The 22,697-nt window shown below is 43.0% G+C and overlaps 1 protein-coding gene across 1 annotated transcript; it reads right to left on the reverse strand.

Moving 5' to 3' along the window:
* Window positions 1-945: 945 nt before the first annotated feature.
* On the reverse strand, window positions 946-22,697 carry LOC137216587 (homeobox protein ESX1-like). Its single transcript, XM_067722681.1, has 4 exons — window positions 22,592-22,697; window positions 22,054-22,435; window positions 4,635-4,680; window positions 946-1,473 (listed from the first exon to the last, which is right to left on the reverse strand). The coding sequence occupies exons 1-4, from the start codon at window positions 22,695-22,697 to the stop codon at window positions 946-948; spliced, it is 1,062 nt and encodes a 353-aa protein (XP_067578782.1).

Raw genomic sequence — 22,697 nt, forward strand, 5'->3', positions numbered from 1 at the left:
TCAGGCAACACTCACCCAAGAGGCTCCCTTTCAGTGTTGAATTAGCTGGAACCAGGGTTCTCCCAAGGATGTTGAAGGTGACAAAATACACTTGAAGGCCACATCATCCGTCAGCTCTGAGCTGCGGAAGGAGCTATGATATGCTTTCCGCATCTGGGGGTGGGGGAGAGGGGGTGAGAAGAGCCGCATGCGGGCCTGGACAGTCTCCTCTTGTGTTACCTTCGCAGAGGTAGGCCCCTCCCCCTCCGCTAGCGTGGTTTCTGTCCCCAGGTGCCCTCCACAACAGGGAAGGCGGTGAACAGAACTGGGAGAGAAGCCGACGGTGCCCCGCTCCCTCTCCTCCATAGAGCCCTATGAGTAGTCACTGCAGAAGTGTCCCTTGAGGTCCTCCTTGTACCTGAGCTGGTCACCATGAATGGGCCTCAAGCCTGCTTTGAAACACACTGTTCTCCCATTCGAGACTCACACCACCCGTCTTGCACATCTAGGTGGTCCCGATGGGGCAGCGTGCGGGGAGCATGGGTGCTGGGGGAGAGGGTGGAAGAGAACAGGTGGGTCTATGTAAACCCCTCACGGGCACCTGGCAAACTTCTGAGATGTGCATGGCCTATGATGGTGACTCAGGGCTGTTACTGCATGAAAGGAGGCCTCCTGGGCATTCGGTCTGAATGGAGTTGGCTTAGCCGTTTCCATCAAATTTACTAACCCCATGTGACACAGAGAACAAATATGCAGAGGACTCACAACTTTATTGAAAATACAAAACATGCCCTAAAACAGTGGGTCAAGGCCTCTACTTCTATTTAATATACTTTGCAGGCATTTGGGGAACTGCTCTTGGTGGTGAGGTATGCAGAATTTGAAACTGGCTCAAAGGCCCTTTGAAAAAAACTGTCATGGACACCATTTAAGAGGAAACTAGGGCTACCGTAGGACTGCCAATGGTTAGGGACCAGGCCATGCTGCATGAGGGCACCTACAGGGAAGCAAGTGTGGAAGAAGCCTGGGTGGAGAAGGCAACGGCATTGGAGGAAAGGGCTGCATGGGCATCATGTGTGGCATGGGTTGCACGTGCCACAGGGGCGGCTCGGGCAGCATGGGCGGCACGGGCGGCATTGGTGGCATGGGGTGCACGGGCCACATGAGCTGCATGGGCGGCATGGGTGGCACGGGCGGCCTGGGCACCACAGGCCGCATGGGTGGCATGGGATCCTCGGGCAGCACGGGTGGCACGGGCGGCACGGGCAGCATGGGTGGCACAGGTGGCCTGGGTGGCACGGGCGGTCTGGGCAGCAGGGACAGGTCCATCAGCAGTGGCTCCAGAAGATCGCATGACGAATTCAGCTCCTGACGCGAGACGGCAGGGCAGGGCTCACAGAAGCTGACGACAACAGGGAGCATGAGGGGCACGTTACTGAGCATTAGTGCCCTCTGATGTCTCCTCCACTTGGCCCTTTTCCTCTTAAACCAAGCCTTCAAGCAGAGAGAAAAAGAGATTGATTAGTATATTGAGCATTTCATGTCAGACATGAAAAATCGCAGCAGGGAGCTCTCGGTGCCTTGAAGATTTGAAAGTGCATCAGGAGAAGCGATTTCCTTCTTGCTAAAGTATCTTAGGATATGTAGCTGAAGGCGCTCCCTTCAGCCGCCCTCCCCCCCAAGAGCGAGCACCGACTATGTGCCAGGCTCTGGATTGGCATATGGCTTTGTCTCTCCCCTCCCACCTTTTCTATTATTTCCCCCACTCTTACACGCAGGTGGAGCTGACCAACTGCACTCTGTCCCTGCTGTTATTACTGTGCCTGGGAGGTCTGCGTCCTGACAACTGACCGTCAGCTCCAGCTGCCACTAATCCCTACTCATTGGGCAGGTGTCACCTTAGTTATGGGGGAAGTTGAGCATAGGAAAAAGTGGGTGCCTTTTAAAATCATACTGAGGGGAACGGTCCCCATTTTGAAAAACCCATCTTTGGTTACAGTAAATAATCAATAGGAGTGGGTTGGATTTTTAAACAAAAGCTTTCCCCAAGGATGACTAAAAAGGGTCATTCATCCTCTGGAGCCTTGGGATGGTTATAAAGAAGGAGATGGTATTGTGAGGGAGGTTTGGTCATGGGGGGCCCAGGGACTTTGTGGCTTGTCTTGCTGGACACCGGCGGAACTGAAGCCCTGGACACTGCCTTAATATTAGACTATAGGGGTAACAAATGCTTAGACGAACTCACCCAAATTTACTAAAACTCTTAAAATCTTTGCCCAGACAAGAGTTTGGGGGGAAAGAGGCATACCATTGTCACCTCTGTCAATTCTGCACTCTCCAACCTGCCCCACCCTCCAAACCTTCCTGGGCTCAGGACCAGGTCAGCTCACTCTGCTCTGGCTACAGTTGCAGGGCCTTGGAGCAGAGCCTCTGGTGCCCAGCAAGGTTGCGCCCTCTAGGAGCTGCTAATCAACCAGGAGATCCCCATCCTGTCCCTTATGCTTAAGTCAAGAGGGTGCAACCTGCATTTTAGGAAGACAGCCGACAACCACGTGAGTGAGGGGTCACAAAACGGCTCCCCCCTAAATATCTGCCAACTATTAACAACTGAAAGTAAAACCTGTCCTGTGGACTCCACTGCTCCCTCAGCATCTCAGTTAATGGAATTGTGCCATATTTAGTATTTTTGAATGTTTCCACTTGGCAAATTTTACATGAGACCAAGGGCCTCCTCTCTCTGTCGCCCCATCTTCCCTCTCCCATCTTAGTATTTGGGTCCTTCTGCTGCATGAATATGTAGTCGAGAAAAGCCAGTGTAATAGAGCTCATTTTGGGGGGTTCGAGTGTACCAATGGTCAAATCTGCATAAATATAAGCAATGTGCAAAGCTGGCTATGTGAGGTTCAGGCTGACACTACTTCCATATTTCCAATACTGGTTTCATAAAACAGCTCCTACTGTCCTTGCAAACCAAGGGAGGGTGTCCATTAAATGTTTCTTTGGGACGCTCATGCTGTAGAGTTTGGAAACAGATGAAAACATTCTCCCGTCTTCTTCATTTGTTTCTTGTTGCTCCTTTTCCCTTCAGAACTCCATTAAGAGACCACTACGTAAACCCAGGAGAAGCAAGCCACCAAAACTTCAGTTTCTCTTTTCCTCTGAGCTTGCTTTGCCTGCTTGAGAAAGCAGAGGCCTGCGCCTCCCAAGCCCTGGCCAGACCTGACTGTGAGCCCAGCCCGTGGCCTTAGGCCGCCAGCACTGCTTTCCAGACCCCACCACCAGCTCTGCAGCCCGTGTCCATCACTGCCCTCACACACGCTCTCTGCAGCAAAGCTAGTGAACCCATCCTGATTCTTCTTTCCTTCCTTCCTTCTTTCTTCCTTTCTATCAATCTTGTGTTTTAAAAAAATATTCCTCTTCCACAACAAGCGAAGCCACTGCACTGAGAAGCCCGCGCACCACAACGAAGAGTAACCCCGGCTCTCCTCAACTAGAGAAGAGCCCACGCACAGCGACGAAGACCCAACGCAGCCAAATATAAATAAATAAATATATTAAATATATATATATGTAATATATATATATACACTCCTTTGATACAACTTACTGTGTTCTATGGACAAATAATCAGCTTCTGTGCCATGAGCTACCAACTAGTAACCACTACCTGAATGAATGAGCAAGTATTTCAAATTAACACAGGTAAGCGACTAGCTGAGAGCCAACCACTGACCATCACAAACAAATTCTTCGAAACCAATCCCTCATAATAGTATGAAAACGGAAGAAAAAAATTCTTAGACATTAGAAATTGCTGAAAATAATATTCACTGATACACTCGGTAGTTTCATAATGTTGAATTTACGCAGTATCTCCAAGACATATATCGATAGTATCCAATTATTCTCAAACCCGTCCACCTTTTGAGGTCAGTGGAAATTTATTCAAATTTGTTCTTTTTGTTTGTTTTATTGTTTTATATGTTTAGACAAATTCCTAAAGGTTGCAAACCTTTCCCCCCTCTCCATCATACTGCACAACCTACTATGTTAGCAATGTTTTCAGGCTGCACATCAAAAAATTTCAGAAAATTAAAATTTACGGCTGAAACTCTCTACACTGCTCTACCAAACACATAAAAACAACAGCAAGAGGACCAGGCACTTGGAATTTTAAGCTATTCGCCTCCCCATCAGTCTCACCTAAACTAAACATATATTAGTTGCTCACATGTTGTGTTCCAAGGTGAGTTATTTATTCCCTTACCCAATTGCCTGAATACTTGTAAATTCACTCCTTATACAAAGAGCTTAGGCTTGGCTTTAAAACTTTTAAATAATTTAGTATACTTGAACCCTCTTCTAACCCAGCTATTTGGTGCATTAATTTGAATAACTGCCAAGTCAGAATCAGCCCCAACATGATTCCACAGAGACTTGTCCCCTAAGGGATACCAGTTTTGGAAGGAGTTTAACTTTACTGAAGATACATATATTCTGGCCCCAAAGCCCCAAAAGTCCAAACCTTATTTCCAAAACATCGACAAGTGTACAAAAACACACCAACTTGAGAATGTCTAGGACAAGGTATCCAATTCCTAAAGCAGGTTTTAGATTGGCTGCCGTGCCAAGTTGCTTTTTTCAGGTTTACTGACCCACACACTGGCTTCAGTCACTCCCAGGCGTCTTGCAAGCTCCTTTCTGAGGGGAAAAATATTGAAAATATTCAGCACTTGACATTATGGATGAAACGAAATATACAATGCACATTTTATGCTATGTTAAAATGTTTATTCAGAGAGTAGCCAAGATGATGACATAGGAAAAACCCCGAGCTTACCTCCTTCCATGGGTACACCAAAATTACAGCTATTTACAGAGCAACTTTTTTTTTTTTTTTTTGCGGTACGCGGGCCTCTCACTGTTGTGGCCTCTCCCGTTGCGGAGCACAGGCTCCGGACGCGCAGGCTCAGCGCTCATGGCTCACGGGCCCAGCCGCTCCGCGGCATGTGGGATCTTCCCGGACCGCGGCACGAACCCGTGTCCCCTGCATCGGCAGGCGGACACTCAACCACTGCGCCACCAGGGAAGCCTACAGAGCAACTATTGATGAGAATGACCTGAAGACTAGCAGACAAGAGCTTCCACAACTACAGATATAAAGAAGGAAACACAATGAGATGGATAGGAAGGGCCGAGATGTGGTATAGTCAAGACCCACACCCCCAGGTTGGCGACCCATAAATGGAAGGATAATTACAATTGCAGAGGTTCTCCCCAAGAAGCAAGGGGTCCAAGCACATTAGATTTACGAACTGGGAGAAAATATTTGCACACAATGCAACTGACAAGGGCTTAATTTCCAAAATATGCCAATAGCTCATACAACTCAATAACAAAAAAACAAACAACGCAATGAAAAAATGGGCAGAAGACCTAAATAGACATTTCTCCAAAGAAGACATACAGATGGCCAACAGGCATATGAAAAGATGCTCAACATCACTAATCCCATATCTGGGCATATACCTGAAAAAGATGAAAGCTCTAATTCGAAAAGATACATGCACCCCAATGTTCAGAGCAGCACTGTTTACAATAACTAAGATGTGGAAGCAACCTAAGTGTCCATCAACAGATGAATGGATGAAGACGATGTGGTATATATATACAATGGAATATTACTCAGCCATAAAAAGGTATGAAATCCTGCCATTTGTAACAACATGGACGGACTTAGAGAGTACTATCCTAAGTGAAGTAAGTCAGACAGAGAAAGACAAATATTACATGATATCACTTATATGTGGAATCTAAAAAACAGAACAAGTGAACTTATTTACAAAACAAAAACAGATTCACAGACATAAAAAACAAACTTATGGTTACCAAGTGGGGGGATAAATTGGGAGCACAGGATTAACAGATGCACACTACCATAGATACCAGATAAACCACAAGGATTTATTGTATAGCACAGGGAACTCTATTCAATATCTTGTAATAAAATATAATGGAAAAGAATTAAGAAAAAAGAATATAGATATATACATATATATGTATAATCTAATGCACTCCTATATATAAACCTCATGGTAACCACAAACCAAAAATCTATAATAGATACACACACACACAAAGAGAAAGGAATCCAAACATAACACTAAAGATAGTCATCAAATCACAAGGGAAGAGAGCAAAAGAAGAAGGAACAAAAAAGAACTCCAAAAACAATTAGCAAAATGGCAGTAATTACATACCTACCAATAATTACTTTAAATATAAATGGAATAAATGCTCCAATCAAACGACAAAGAGTGGCTGAATGGATACAAAAACAAGACCCACATACATGCTGCCTACAAGAGACGCACTTCAGATCTAAAGACTCAGACAGAAAGTGAAGGGATGGAAAAAGGTATTCCATGCAAATGGAAATCAAAATAAAGCTGGAGTAGCATTTCTCATATGAGACAAAATACACTTTAAAATAAAGACTATTACAAGAGACAAAGAAGGACACTCCATAATGATCAAGGGATCGATCCAAGAAGAAGATATAACAACTGTAAATATTTAAGCACCCAACGTAGGAGCACCTCAATACATAAGGCAAAGGCTAACAGCCATAAAAGGGGAAATCGACGGTAACGCAATCATAGTAGGGGACTTTAACACCCCACTTTCACCAATGGGCAGATCATCTAAAATGAAGATAAATAAGGAAACACAAGCTTTAAATGATACATTAAACAAGATGGACTTAATTGATATTTATAGGACATTCCATCCCAAAACAACAGAATACACATTCTTCTCAAGTACTCATGGAACATTCTCCAGGATAGATCATATCTTGGATCACAAATCAAGCCTTGGTAAATTTAAGAAAATTGAAATCATATCAAGTATCTTTTCCGACCACCACGCAATGAAACTAGATATCAATTACAGGAAAAGATCTGTAAAAAATACAAACACATGGAGGCTAAACAATACACCACTTAATAACCAAGTGATCACTGAAGAAATCAAAGAGGAAATCAAAAAATACCTAGAAACAAATGACAATGGAGACACGATGACCCAAAACCTATGGGATGCAGCAAAAGCAGTTCTAAGAGGGAAGTTTATAGCAATACAATCCTACCTTAAGAAACAGGAAACATCTCAAATAAACAACCTAACCTTGCACCTAAAGCAATTAGAGAAAGAAGAACAAAAAAACCCCCAAAGTTAGCAGAAGGAAAGAAATCATGAAGATCAGATCAGAAATAAATGAAAAAGAAATGAAGGAAATGATAGCAAAGATCAATAAAACTAAAAGCTGGTTCTGTGAGAAGATAAACAAAATTGATAAACCATTACCCAGACTCATCAAGAAAAAAAGGGAGAAGACTCAAATCAATAGAATTAGAAATGAAAGAGGAGAAGTAACAACTGACACTGCAGAAATACAAAGGATCATGAGCGATTACTAGAAGCAACTATATGCCAATAAATTTGACAACGGGAAAAAATGGACAAATTCTTAGAAAGGCACAACTTGCCGAGACTGAACCAGGAAGAAATAGAAAATATGAACTGACCGATCACAAGCACTGAAATTGAAAGTGTGATTAAAAATCTTCCAACAAACAAAAGCCCAGGACCAGATGGCTTCACAGGCGAATTCTATCAAACATTTAGAGAAGAGCTAACACCTATCAATCTCAAACTCTTCCAAAATATAGCAGAGGGAGGAACACTCCCAAACTCATTCTACGAGGCCACCATCACCCTGATACCAAAACTAGACAAGATGTCACAAAGCAAGAAAACTACAGGCAATATCACTGATGAACATAGATGCAAAAATCCTCAACAAAACACTAGCAAACAGAATCCAACAGCACATTAAAAGGATCATGCACCATGATCAAGTGGGGTTTATTCCAAGAATGCAAGGATTCTTCCATATACGCAAATCAATCAATGTGATACACCATATTAACACATTGAAGGAGAAAAACCATAGGATCATCTCAATCGATGCAGAGAAAGCTTTCGACAAAATTCAACACCCATTTATGATAAAAACCCTGCAGAAAGCAGGCATAGAGGGAACTTTCCTCAACATAATAAAGGCCATATATGACAAGCCCACAGCCAACATCGTCCTCAATGGTGAAAAACTGAAACCATTTCCACTAAGATTAGGAACAAGACAAGGTTTCCCACTTTCTCACCACTCTTATTCAACATAGTTTTGGAAGTTTTAGCCACAGCAATCAGAGAAACAAAAAATAAAAGGAATCCAAATTGGAAAAGAAGAAGTAAAGCTGTCACTGTTTGCAGATGACATGATACTATACATAGAGAATCCTAAAGATGCTAGCAGAAAACTACTAGAGTGAATCAATGTATTTGGTAAAGTAGCAGGATACAAAATTAATGCACAGAAATCTCTGGCATTCCTATACAATAATGATGAAAAATCGAAAAGTGAAGCTAAGAAAACACTCCCATTTACCACTGCAACAAAAAGAATAAAGTATCTAGGAATAAACCAACCTAAGGAGACAAAAGACCTGTGTGCAGAAAATTATAAGACACTGATGAAAGAAATTAAAGATGACACGAATAGATGGGAGAGATATACCATGTTCTTGGAATGGAAGAACCAACATTGTGAAAATGACTCTACTACCCAAAGCAATCTACAGATTTAATGCAATCCCTATCAAACTACCACTGGCATTTTTCACAGAACTAGAACAAAAAATTTCACAAATTGTATGGAAACACAAAAGACCCCGAATACCTAAAGCAATCTTGAGAACGAAAAATGGAGCTGGAGGGATCAGGCTCCCTGACTTCAGACTATACTACAAAGTTACAGTAATCAAGACAGTATGCTACTGGCACAAAACCAGAAATACAGATCAATGGAACAGGATAGAAAGCCCAGACATAAACCCACGCACATATGGTCACTTTACCTTTGATAAAGGAGGCAACAATATATGGTAGAGAAAAGACAGCCTCTTCAATAAGTGGTGCTGGGAAAACTGGACAGGTACATGTAAAAGTATGAAATTAGAACACTCCCTATCACCATATACAAAAATAAACTAAAAATGGATTAAAGACCTAAATGTAAGGCCAGACGCTATCAAACTCTTAGAGGAAAACATAGGCAGAACACTCTATGACATAAATCAGAGCAAGATCCTTCCTGACCCACTTCCTAGAGAAATGGAAATAAAAACAAAAATAAACAAATGGGACCTATTGAAACTTCAAAGCTTTTTCACAGCAAAGGAAACCATAAACAAGACCAAAAGACAACCCTCAGAATGGAAAAAAGTATTTGCAAATGAAGCAACTGACAAAGGATTCATCTCCAAAATTTACAAACAGTTCATGCAGCTCAATAGCAAACAAACAACAGCCCAATCCATAAATGGGCAGAAGACCTAAATAGACATTTCTCCAAAGAAGATACACAGATTGCCAACAAACACATGAAAGAATGCTCAACATCATTTTTTGTAATTAATTAATTAATTTATTTATTTTTGGCCATGTTGGGTCTTCATTTCTGTGCGAGGGCTCTCTCTAGTTGCGGAAAGCGGGGGCCACTCTTCATCGCGGTGCGCGGGCCTCTCACTATCACGGCCTCTCTTGTTGCGGAGCACAGGCTCCAGACGCACAGGCTCAGTAGTTGTGGCTCACGGGCCCAGTTGCTCCGTGGCATGTGGGATCTTCCCAGACCGGGGCTCGAACCCGTGTCCCCTGCATTGGCAGGCAGATTCTCAACCACTGCACCACCAGGGAAGCCCTGCTCAACATCATTAATCATTAGAGAAATGCAAATCAAAACTACAATGAGATGTCATATCACACCGGTCAGAATGGCCATCATCAAAAAAATCTAGAAACGATAAATGCTGGAGAGGGTGCGCAGAAAAGGGAATGCTCTTGCACTGTTGGTTGGAATGTAAATTGATACAACCACTATGGAGAACAGTATGGAGGTTCCTTAGAAAACTAAAAATAGAACTACCATACGACCCAGCAAACCCACTACTGGGAATATACCCTGAGAAAACCATAATTCCAAAAGAGTCATGTACCACAATGTTCATTGCAGCTCTATTTACAATAGCCAGGACATGGAAGCAACCTAAGTGTCCATCAACAGGTGAATGGATAAAGAAGATGTGGCACATATATACAATGGAATGTTACTCAGCCATAAAAAGAAACGAAATCGAGTTATTTGTAGTGAGGTGGATGGACCTAGCGTCTGTCTTACACAGTGAAGTAAGTCAGAAAGAGAAAGACAAATACCGTATGCTAACACATATATATGGAATCTAAGAAAAAAAATGACATGAAGAACTAGGCGCAAGACAGGAATAAAGACACAGACCTACTAGAGCATGGACTTCAGGATATGGGGAGGGGGAAGGGTAAGCTGGGACAAACTGAGAGAGTGGCATGGACATATATACACTACCAAACGTAAAATAGATAGCTAGTGGGAAGCAGCCGCATAGCACAGGGAGATCAGCTCGGTGCTTTGTGACCACCTAGAGGGGTGGGATAGGGAGGGTGGGAGGGAGGGAGACGCAAGCGGGAAGAGATACGGGGACATATGTATATGTATAACTGATTCACTTTGTTATAAAGCAGAAACTAACACACCATTGTAAAGCAATTATACCCCAATAAAGATGTTAAAAAAACAAAAAAACAAAATAAGAGAACAAAACCCAAAGTTAGTACAAGGGACAAAGTCACAAAGATCAGAGAAGAAAGAAATGAAATAGATTTTAAAATATATAAAATATCAATGGAAGTAAGAGATGATTCTTTGAAAAGGCAAATAAAATTGATAAACCTTTAGCCAGACTCATCAAGAAAAAGAGAAAGAGGGTCCAAATCAATAAAATCAGAAAAGAAAAAGAGGTTAGAACCAACACCACAGAAATACAAAGGATCATAAGAGATTACTGTGAACAATCATACATCAATAAAATGGACAAATTAGAAGAAATGAACAAATTCCCAGAAATGTACCGTCTCCCAAGACTAAAGCAGTAAGAAATAGAAAATTTGAATACATCAATGATCAGTAATGAAACTGAATTGGATAATAAAAAAAGGATATATTTTACAGCACCAGGAATAGAGCCAATATTTTATAATAACTTTAAATGGAGAATAATCTATGAAAATATTGAATCACTGTGCTGCACATCTGAAACTAATATAACATTGTAAATCAAATATACCTCAATAAAAACAGACATTAGGAAGTAGAGAGCAGAAGCAAGAAGAACTACAATCCCACAGCCTGTGGAACAAAAACCACAATCACAGAAAGATAGACAAGATGAAAAGGCAGAGGGCTATGTACCAGATGAAGGAACAAGATGAAACCCCAGAAAAACAACTAAATGAAGTGGAGATAGGAAAACTTCCAGAAAATGAATTCAGAATAATGATAGTGAAGATGATCCAGGACCTCAGAAAACGAATGGAGGCAACGATTGAGAAGATGCAAGAAATGTTAAACAAAGATCTAGGAGAATTAAAGCACAAACAAACAGAGATGAACAATACAATAACTGAAATGAAAAATACACTAGAAGGAATCAATCGCAGAATAACTGAGGCAGAAGAACAGATAAGTGACCTGGAAGACAGAATGGTGGAGTTCACTGCCACGGAGCAGAATAAAGAAAAAAGAATGAAAAGAAATGAAGACAGCCTAAGAGACCTCTGGGACCACATTAAACGCAACAACATTCGCATTATAGGGGTCCCAGAAGGAGAAGAGAGAGAGAAAGGACCCGAGAAAATATTTGAAGAGATTATAGTGGAAAACTTCCCTAACGTGGGAAAGGAAATAGCCACCCAAGTCCAGGAAGCACAGAGAGTCCCAGGCAGGATAAACCCAAGGGGAAACACACCGAGACACATAGTAATCAAATTGACAAAAATTAAAGACAAAGAAAAATTACTGAAAGCAACAAGGGAAAAATGACAAATAATATACAAGGGAACTGCCATAAGGTTAACAGCTGATTTCTCAGCAGGAACTCTACAAAAGCCAGAAGCGAGTGGCATGATATACTTAAAGTGATGAAAGGGAAGAACCTACAACCAAGATTACTCTACTCGGCAAGGATGTCATTCAGTTCGATGGAGAAATCAAAAGCTTTACAGACAAGCAAAAGCTAAGAGAGTTCAGCACTACCAAACCAGCTTTACAACAAATGCTACAGGAAGTTCTCTAAGTGGGAGACACAAGAGAAAAAAAGGACCTACAATAACAAGTAAGACAATGGTAACAGGAACATACATATCGATAATTACCTTAAACGTGAATGGACTAAATGCTCCAACTAAAAGACACAGGCTCGCTGAATGGACAGAAAAATAAGAACCATATACATGCTGTCTACAAGAGACCCACTTCAGACCAAGGGACACATACAGACTGAAAGTGAGGGGATGGAAAAAGATATTCCATGCAAATGGAAATCAAAAGAAAGCTGGAGGGCTTCCCTGGTGGCGCAGTGGTTGAGAGTCTGCCTGCCTATGCAGGGGACATGGGTTCGTGCCCTGGTCCGGGAGGATTCCATATGCCGCGGAGCGGCTAGGCCCGCGAGACATGGCCGCTGAGCCTGCGCGTCCGGAACCTGTGCTCTGCAACGGGAGAGGCCACAACAGTGAGAGGCCCACGTACCACAAAAAAAAATAAAGAAAGAAAAAAAAAAGCTGGAGTAGCAATACTTGTATCAGATAAAATAGACCTTAAAATAAACAATGTTACAAGAGACAAGGAAGGACACTACATAATGATCAATCCAGGAAGAAGATATAAGAATTATAAATATATATGCACTCAACATAGGAGCACCTCAATACATAGGGCAACTGCTAACAGCTATAAAAGAGGTAATCGACAGCAACACAATAATAGTGGGGGACTTTAACACCTCACTTACACCAATGGACAGATCATCCAAACAGAAAATTAATAAGGAAACACAAGCTTTAAATGACACAATAGACCAGATAGATTTAATTGATATTTATAGGACATTCCATCCAAAAACAGCAGATTACACTTTTTTCTCAACTGCGCATGGAACATTCTCCAGGACAGATCACATCTACGGCCACAAATCAAGCTTCAGTAAATTTAACAAAATTGAAATGATATCAAGCATCTTTTCTGACCACAACGCTATAAGATTAGAAATCAATTACAGGGAAAAAAACGTAAAAAACACGAACACATGCAGGCTAAACAATACGTTACTAAATAACCAAGAGATCATTGAAGAAATTAAAGAGGAAATCAAAAAATACCTAGAGACGAATGACAATGAAAACACGGCGATCCAAAACCTATGGGATGCAGCAAAAGCAGTTCTAAGACGGAAGTTTATAGCAATACAAGCCTACCTCAAGAAACAATAAAAATCTCAAGTAAACAATCTAAACTTACACCTAAAGGAACTAGAGGAAGAAGAACGAACAAAACCCAAAGTTAGCAGAAGGAAAGAAATCATAAAGATCAGAGCAGAAATAAATGAAATAGAAACAAAGAAAACAATAGCAAAGATCAACAGAACTAAAAGCTGGTTCTTTGAGAAGATAAATGAAATTGATACACCATTAGCCAGACTCCTCAAGGAAAAGAGGGAGAGAACTCAAATCAATTAAATTAGGAATGCAAAAGGAAAAGTTACAACAGACACTGCAGAAATACAAAGCAACCTAAGAGACTACTACAAGCAACTCTATGGAAATAAAATGGACAACCTGGAAGAAATGGACAAATTCTTAGAACGGTATAAACTTCCAAGACTGAACCAGGAAGAAATAGAAAATATGAACAGACCAATCACAAGTAATTAAATTGAAACTGTGATTAAAAATCTTCCAACAGGGCTTCCCTGGTGGCGCAGTGGTTGAGAGACCGCCTGCCGATGCAGGGGACACGGGTTCGTGCCCCAGTCCGGGAAGATCCCACATGCCGCGGAGTGGCTGGGCCCATGAGCCATGGCCGCTGAGCCTGCGCGTCTGGAGCCTGTGCTCTGCAACGGGAGACGCCACAGCAGTGAGAGGCCCGCGTACCGCAAAAAAAAAAAAAAAAAAAAAAAAATCTTCCAACAAACAAAAGTCCAGGACCAGATAGCTTCACAGGTGAATGCTATCAAACATTTAGAGAAGAGCTAACACCCATCCTTCTCAAACTCTTCCAAAAAATTGCAGAGGAAGGAACACTCCCAAACTCATTCTATGAGGCCACCATCACCTGGATACCAAAACCAGACAAAGATACTACAAAAAAGAAAATTACAGACCAATATCACTGTAATATAGATGCCAAAATCCTCAACAAAATACTAGCAAACAGAATACAACAACAAATTAAAAGGATCAGACACTGTGATCAAGTGGGATTTATCCCAGGAATGCAAGGATTCTTCAATATATGCAAATCAATCAATGTGATACACCATATTAACACATCGAAGAAGAAAAACCATATGATCATCTCAATAGATGAAGAAAAAACTTTTGAGAAAATTCGACACCCATTTATGATAAAAACTCTCCAGAAAGTGGGCATAGAGGGAACCTACCTCAATATAATAAAGCCCATATACGACAAACCCACAGCAAACATCATTCTCAGTGGTGAAAAACTGAAAGCATTTCCTAAGATCAGGAACAAGACAAGGTTGCCCACTCTCACCACAATTATTCAACATAGTTTTGGAAGTCCTAGCCACGGCAATCGGAGAAGAAAGAGAAATAAAAGGAATACAAATTGGAATAGAAGAAGTAAAGCTGTCACTGTTTGCAGATGGCATGATACTATACATAGAGAATCCTACAGATGCCACCAGAATACTACTGGAGCTAACCAATGAATTTGGTAAAGTTGCAGGATACAAAATTAATGCACAGAAATCTCTTGCATTCCTATACACTAATGATGAAAAATCTGAAAGAGAAATTAAGGAAACACTCCCATTTACCATGGCAACAAAAAGAATAAAATACCTAGGAATAAACCTACCTAGAGAGACAAAAGACCTGTATGCAGAAAACTATAAGACACTGATGAAAGAAATTAAAGATGATACCAACAGATGGAGAGATATACCATGTTCTTGGATTGGAAGAATCAACATTGTGAAAATGGCTCTACTACCCAAAGCAATCTACAGATTCAATGCAATCCCTATCAAATTACCAATGGCGTGTTTTACAGAACTAGAACAAAAAAATCTTAAAATTTGTATGGAGACACAAAAGACCCCGAATATCCAAAGCAGTCTTGAGGGAAAAAAATGGAGCTGGAGGAATCAGACTCGCAGACTTCAGACTATACTGCAAAGCTACAGTAATCAAGACAATAGGGTACTGGCACAAAAACAGAAATACAGATCAATGGAACAGGATAGAAAGCCCAGACATAAACCCACGCACATATGGTCAACTAATCTATGACAAAGGAGGCAGGGATGTACAATGGAGAAAAAGACAGTCTCTTCAATAAGTGGTGCTGGGAAAACTGGACAGCTCCATGTAAAAGAATGCAATTAGAACACTCCCTAACACTATACACAAATATAAACTCAAAATGGATTAGAGACCTAAATGTAAGACTGAGCACTATAAAACTCTTAGAGGAAAACATAGGAAGAACACTCTTTGAGATAAATTGAAGCAAGATCTTTTTTGTTCCACTTCCTAGAGTAATGAAAATAAAAACAAAAATAAACCAATGGGACCTAATGAAACTTAAAAGCTTTTGCATAGCAAAGGAAACCATAAACAAAGCCAAAAGACAACCCTCAGAATGGGAGAAAATATTTGCAAATGAAGCAAGTGACAAAGGATTAATCTCCAAAATTTACAAGCAGCTCATGCAGCTCAATAGCAAAAAAACAAACAACCCAATCCAAAAATGGGCAGAAGACCTAAACAGACATTTCTCCAAAGAAGACATACAGATGGCCAAGAAGCACATGACAAGCTGCTCAACATCACTATTATTAGAGAAACGCAAATCAAAACTACAGTGAGGTATCACCGCACACCAGTTAGAATGGGCATCATCCGAAAATCTACAAACAACAAATGCTGGAGAGGGTGTGGAGAAAAGGGAACCCTGTTGCCCTGTTGGTGGGAATGTAAATTGATATAGCCACTATGGAGAACAGTGTGGAGGTTCCTTTAAAAACTAAAAATAGAATTACCATATGACCCAGTAATCCCACTCCTGGGCATATACCCAGAGAAAACCGTAATTCAAAAAGACACATGCACCCCAATGTTCATTACAGCACTATTTACAATAGCCAGGTCATGGAAGCAACCTAAATGCCCATTGTCAGATGAATGGATAAAGAAGATGTGGTACATATGTACAGTGGAATATTAGTCATAAAAAGGAACGAAATTGGGTCATTTGTAGAGATGTGGATGGATCTAGAGACTGTCATACAGAGTGAAGTAAGTCAGAAAGAGAAAAACAAATATCCTATATTAATGCATATATGTGGAACCTAGAAGAATGGTACAGATGAACCAGTCTGCAGGGCAGAAATAGAGACGCACATGTACAGAACAAACATATGGACACCAAGGGGGGACAGTGGGGTGGTGGTGGTGGTGGGATGAACTGGGAGACTGGGATTGACATATATACAGTAATATGTGTAAAATGGATAACTAATAAGAACCCGCTGTATAAAAAAATAAATAAAATTCAAAAATTCAGAAAAATAAATATATAAAAAAATAAAAACGGACAGCACTAATCATCAGAGTAATGCAAACCACAACTACAATGAGATATCACCTTAGAATAGCTACCGTCCAAAAGACTACAGGGACTTCCCTGGTGGCGCAGTGGTTAAGAATCCACCTGCCAGTGCAGGGGACACGGGTTTGAGCCCTGGTCCAGGAAGATCCTACATGCCACAGAGCAACTAAGCCCGTGCACCACAACTACTGAGCCTGCGCTCTAGAGCCCTCGAGCCACAACTACTGAGCCCGTGTGCCGCAACTACTGAAGCCTGCGCACCTTCAGCCTGTGATCCACCACAAGAGAAGCCACCGCAATGAGAAGCCCGTGCACCGCAACAAAGAGCAGCTCTGGCTCACCTGCAACTAGAGTAAGCTCGCGCACAGCATCGAAGACCCAATGCAGCCAAAACTTAGTAAATTAATTAATTCTTAAAAAGACTACAAATAACAAATATTGGTGAGGATGTGGAGAAAGGGGAACCCTTGTACACTGTTGGTGGGAATGTAAATTGGTGCAGCCACTGTGGCAAACAGTATGGAGGTTTCTCAAAAAACTAAAAATAGAACTACCATAGGACCCAGCAATTTCAATCCTGGGTATATATCTGAAAAAAACAAAAACACTAATTCAAAAAGATACATGCACCCCAATGTTCATAGCAGCATCATTTACAATAGCCAAGATATGGGAGCAACCTGAGTGTCCATCAATAGAGGAACGGATAAAGAAGATGTGGTATGTATATACAATGAAGGTTAAAAAGAATAAAACTTTGCCATTTGCAACAACATGGATGGACATGGAGGGTATTATGCTTAGTGAAATGAGTAGGACAGAGAAAGACAAATGATCTCACTGATATGTGGAATCTAAAAATTAAAGCAAACTATTGAATACAACGAAAAAGAAACAGTCTCATAGATATAGAGAACAAACTAGTGGTTACCAGTGGGAAGATACAGGGGAGAAGGACGAGATAGGGGCAGTGGATTAATAGGTACAAATTACTATGTATAAAATAAATAAGCTACAAGGATATACTGTACAGCATGGGGAATATAGCCAATATTTTATAATAACTATAATGGAGTATAACCTTTAAAAATTGTGAATCACTATATTGTACACCTGAAACTTATATAATATTGTACATCAACTGTAACTCAATTAAAAACAAACCCGATAACCCTAAAGTCTCCACCAAAAAACTGCTACAACTAATAAGTGAATTCAGTAAAGTTTCAGGATTCAAATTAATATACAGAAATCTGCTGCTTTTCTCTACACTATAATACACTATACTCTCAGACAGAAAGCAAGAAAACAATCCCATTTAAAATAGCTTCAAGGGCTTCCCTGGTGGCGCAGTACTTAAGAATCCACCTGCCAATGCAGGGGCCACGGGTTCAAGCCCTGGTCTGGGAAGATCCCACATGCCGTGGAGCAACTAAGCCTGTGAGACACAACTACTGAGCCTGCGCTCTGGAGCCTGCGAGCCACAGCTACTGAGCCCACGTGCCACAACTACTAGAGCCCACGTGCCACATCTACTAAAGCCCGCGTGCCTAGAGCCTGTGCTCTGCAACAAGAGAAGCCACCGCAATGAGAAGGCCCCACTTGCCGCAACTAAAGAAAGCCCACGTGCAGCAACAAAGACCCAACGCAGCCAAAAATAAAAGTAATTAATTAATTAATAATAAGAAATAAAATAGCATCAAAAAGAATAAAATACCTAGGAATAAACTTAACCAAGGAAGTGAAAGACCTATACTCTGAAAACTATATACAAAACACTGATGAAGGAATTTGAAAATGTTCCCCCCAAATGGCAAGATACACTGTGTTCTTGGATTGGAAGAATTAATATTGCTAAAATATCCATACAGGAAACACAGGGGACCCCGAATGGCCAGGGCAGTCTTGAGAATGAGGAACGGAGCTGGAGGAGTCGGGCTCCCTGGCTTCGGACTATACTACAGAGCTGCAGTGGTCGGGACACTGTGGTACTGGCGCAGAGGCAGGGAGATGGATCAATGCAACAGGATGGAAAGCCCAGAGATGAACCCACGCACATATGGTCACCTTATCTTTGATGAAGGAGGCAGGAGTGTACAGTGGAGAAGGGACAGCCTCTTCAATGGGTGGTGCTGGGAGGACTGGACAGGTACATGTAAAGGTTTGAGATTAGATCACTCCCTGGCACCATGCACAAAAATAAGCTCAAAATGGATGGAGGGCCTGAATGTAAGGCCAGAAGCTGTCGGGCTCTTAGAGGAAAGCATAGGCAGAACACTCTGTGACATAAATCACAGCAAGATCCTTTTTGACCCACCTCCTAGAGAAATGGAAATAGAAACAAGGGTGAACAGGTGGGACCTAGTGAAACTTCAGGGCCTTTGCACAGCGGAGGAAACCATAAGCAAGACCAGGGGACGACCCTCAGAATGGAAGAAGGTGTTTGCAGATGGAGCAACTGACAAAGGATTAATTTCCAAAATATGCAAGCAGCTCGTGCAGCTCAATAACAGAAAAACGGGCAACCCAATCCAGGAATGGGCAGGGGACCTGGGTAGACATTTCTCCAAGGAAGTTGTACAGACTGCCAGCAAGCACATGGAGGAATGCTCAATATCATTAATCATTAGGGAAATGCAGATCAGGGCTGCGGTAAGATATCATCTCACACCGGTCAGAATGGCCATCATCAAAAAATCTAGAAACAATAAATGCTGGAGAGGGTGTGGAGAAAGGGGAACGCTCCTGCACTGCTGGTGGGAATGTGAATTGGTACAGCCACTATGGAGAACAGTATGGGGGTTCCTTGGAAAACTACAAGTGGAACTGCCACGTGACCCAGCGGGCCCACTACTGGGCATATACCCTGGGAGGACTATGGTTCAAAGGGAGTCATGTACCAGGATGTTCATTGCAGCTCTATTTACAATGGCCCAGAGATGGAAGCAACCTAGGTGCTCATCATCGGATGAATGGATGGGGAAGATGTGGCATATATATACAATGGAATATTACTCAGCCATAAAAAGAAATGAAATTGAGTGAGGTGGGGAAATTGGATGAAGGCAGTCAAAAGGTACAAACTTCCAGTTATAAGATAAATAAGTACTAGGGATATAATGTACAACATGATAAATAAAATTAACACTGCTGTATGTTATATACGAAATCTGTTAAGAGAGTTCCTAAAAGTTCTCATCACACAAAAAACTTTTTTTCTGTTTAATTATGTATCTATATGAGATGATGGATGGTCACCAAACTTATTATGATAATCATTTCATGACGCACGTAAGCCAACTCATTATGCTGTGCACCTTAAACTTATACAGTACTGAATGTTAATTATATCATAATAGACTGGAAGAAAAAATATTTATCAGGCAGCTCTAGACATCCAAATCAAGGGGCATCTTGAGTTTGACACTTTTGAGAAAGGGAGAAATTGGGCTGATCCAATTATCGCACCACAGCAAAAAGCAATCGAACTTGGAGTAATCGAGTTGAACAGAAAATCCTAAACCGAAGTTGATGCTAGTTACCATCCCTTCTTGTTGAATCGTCTCCTACCGCCATCCAGGTTTCCACGATACGGTTTGCCTACAAACAGCCTCTCCAAACACTCCTCCTCTGTCTCTTGCAAGCTTCTTTTATTGTCTTTCAATATTCCCTAGCTCACTGAATATACCAGCAGCCATTCATTTGGGCAAATCAGAAATTTATACATTTTTCTTAAACATTTCCTTTTACCCCCGTGTTCAAATTACCATGAATTGCTATCAATTTTACCTGCTAAATATCTCTTTAATCTGTTCACTTCTCTCCATCGCCACTACCCTGGACCAACACACCATCACCTCTGGCCTTGCCTACTGAACAGCCTCCTAGGACTGAATCCCAGCTCTGCCACATTCCAGCTGTGCCATCTTGGGCAAGTCTCATCACTTCTCTGAGCTTCAGTTTTTTCACAGTTATAAGTGGGGATAATAACAGTGGCTACCACATTCACAAGGGGTTGTGAAGATTCAATGACAGTATGTAGAAAAACCCTTTAAAACAAGTGCTTAACACACAGTAAGCACAATGTAAATGATAGCTTTTTAAATTTTAGCCGCATTCACAGGTACTCAGCAACCCATTCATTCTCCACACTGAAGCTTGCTTTAGGGAACAATTCTGCCTCAGGCACAAACTTCAGGGGTAACTAAAAATTCAGTAATCGGGCTTCCCTGGTGGCGCAGGGGTTAAGAATCCACCTGCCGATGCAGGGGACACGGGTCCGAGCCCTGGTCCGGGAAGATCCCACATGCCGCGGGGCAACTAAGCCCGTGTGCCACCACTACCGAGACTGCGCTCTAGAGCCCGCGAGCCACAACTACTGAGCCCACGTGCCACAACTACTACGGAAGCCCACCCGCCTAGAGCCCGCGCTCTGCAACAAGAGAAGCCACCACAATGCGCGCACCGCAATTTTAGGGTAGCCCCCGCTCGCCGCAACTAGAGAAAGCCCGCGCCCAGAGCCCGAGAGCAGCAACAAAGACCCAATGCAGCCATAAATAAATAAACTGATTTATTTTTAAAAATTCAGTAATCAAGATAAAGGATGTTTTAGGGCTTCCCTGGTGGCGCAGTGGTTGACAGTCCGCCTGCCGATGCGGGGGACACGGGTTCGTGCCCCGGTCCGGGAACATCCCACATGCCGCGGAGAGGCTGGGCCCGTGAGCCATGGCCGCTGAGCCTGCCCGTGAGCCATGGCCGCTGAGCCTGCACGTCCGGAGCCTGTGCTCCGCAACCGGAAATGCCACAACAGTGAGAGGTCCGTGCACCGCAAAAAAAAAAAAAAAAGAAAGAAAAGATAAAGGATGTTTTCATGTAGTGTTTAAACTAATGCAAATATAATCCATGAATAACTGATGATCAAAATTTCAGATAAAAGTAGATTCCAACTCTGCATTTGCTCCACCACGTCTCGGGCGACTCATTATTTATGTGAACCGGCGGCCCACAAAGCTCCCCAACGTGACTTACTCAAACACCGCACGGAAATATCGACCTCGATTCCCGCCAGGCAGAGTCCCCGCCCCCGTCCTAGGCCTCGAGTGTGCCGGAAGGGCGGGCCGCCGCCAGGCCCCGGGGCTTTCAGATCCGGAGCCTAGGAGAGGGACTCGCGAGAGCACCGCCCACCACCCACGCGGCAGCCCGCGCCACCCGAGACGCCTGCTTACCGCATGAGCGCGGTGGGGTACTGAGTGTGCTTGAAAACGCGCTCCAGGTCCTGCACCTGCACCTGCGTGAACCTGGCGCGGGGGCCCCGCCGCTGCCCGTCTGCGGTCTCGGGACCCTCGACGGCGGCCCGCGGGGGCTGCTCCTCGCCGCCCTGCTCTCCGCTTTCGCCGCCGCCCGCCTCGGCCTCGGCCTCGGCCTCGGCCTCGCGGCTTTCGCCGTCCGCGGGGCCGGCGGCTCCGACGCTGACCTCGCAGCCTTCCTTTCCTTCTCCTTCGTCTCCCGCCTCTTTCCCTTCCGCGGCTGCTCCCTGCTCCAGTTCGGACTGAGCCTTCTGCTCCTCTCCCCCCTCTCCGGGAGGCGACATCTCCGCGGGCTTCACCTCTGCAAGGGAGGAAACCCAAAGAGAAAGATCAGGCCGTCGAGTGAGCCCGGCTCTGGGGAGGGCCTGCGTCCGAGGGGGGGTCCTGCCGTTCGCCCCGCCCTGGGAAAGTACCTTTCCTGGAATCCGTTAAAGCGAGTGCCCCACCCGCCACTGACCTTTCGCTTCTTCCCGCTCCTCTTCGACCCCCAGCTTGAAGAAGCGGGCAATGGCTGCATCCGTGACGTCATAGGCATCGTGGCTGCTCTGCGGCTGACGCTCCAT

The sequence above is a fragment of the Pseudorca crassidens genome, chromosome X, assembly GCF_039906515.1.
Source record: "Pseudorca crassidens isolate mPseCra1 chromosome X, mPseCra1.hap1, whole genome shotgun sequence".
In the NCBI taxonomy this organism is placed as follows: Eukaryota; Metazoa; Chordata; class Mammalia; order Artiodactyla; family Delphinidae; genus Pseudorca; species Pseudorca crassidens.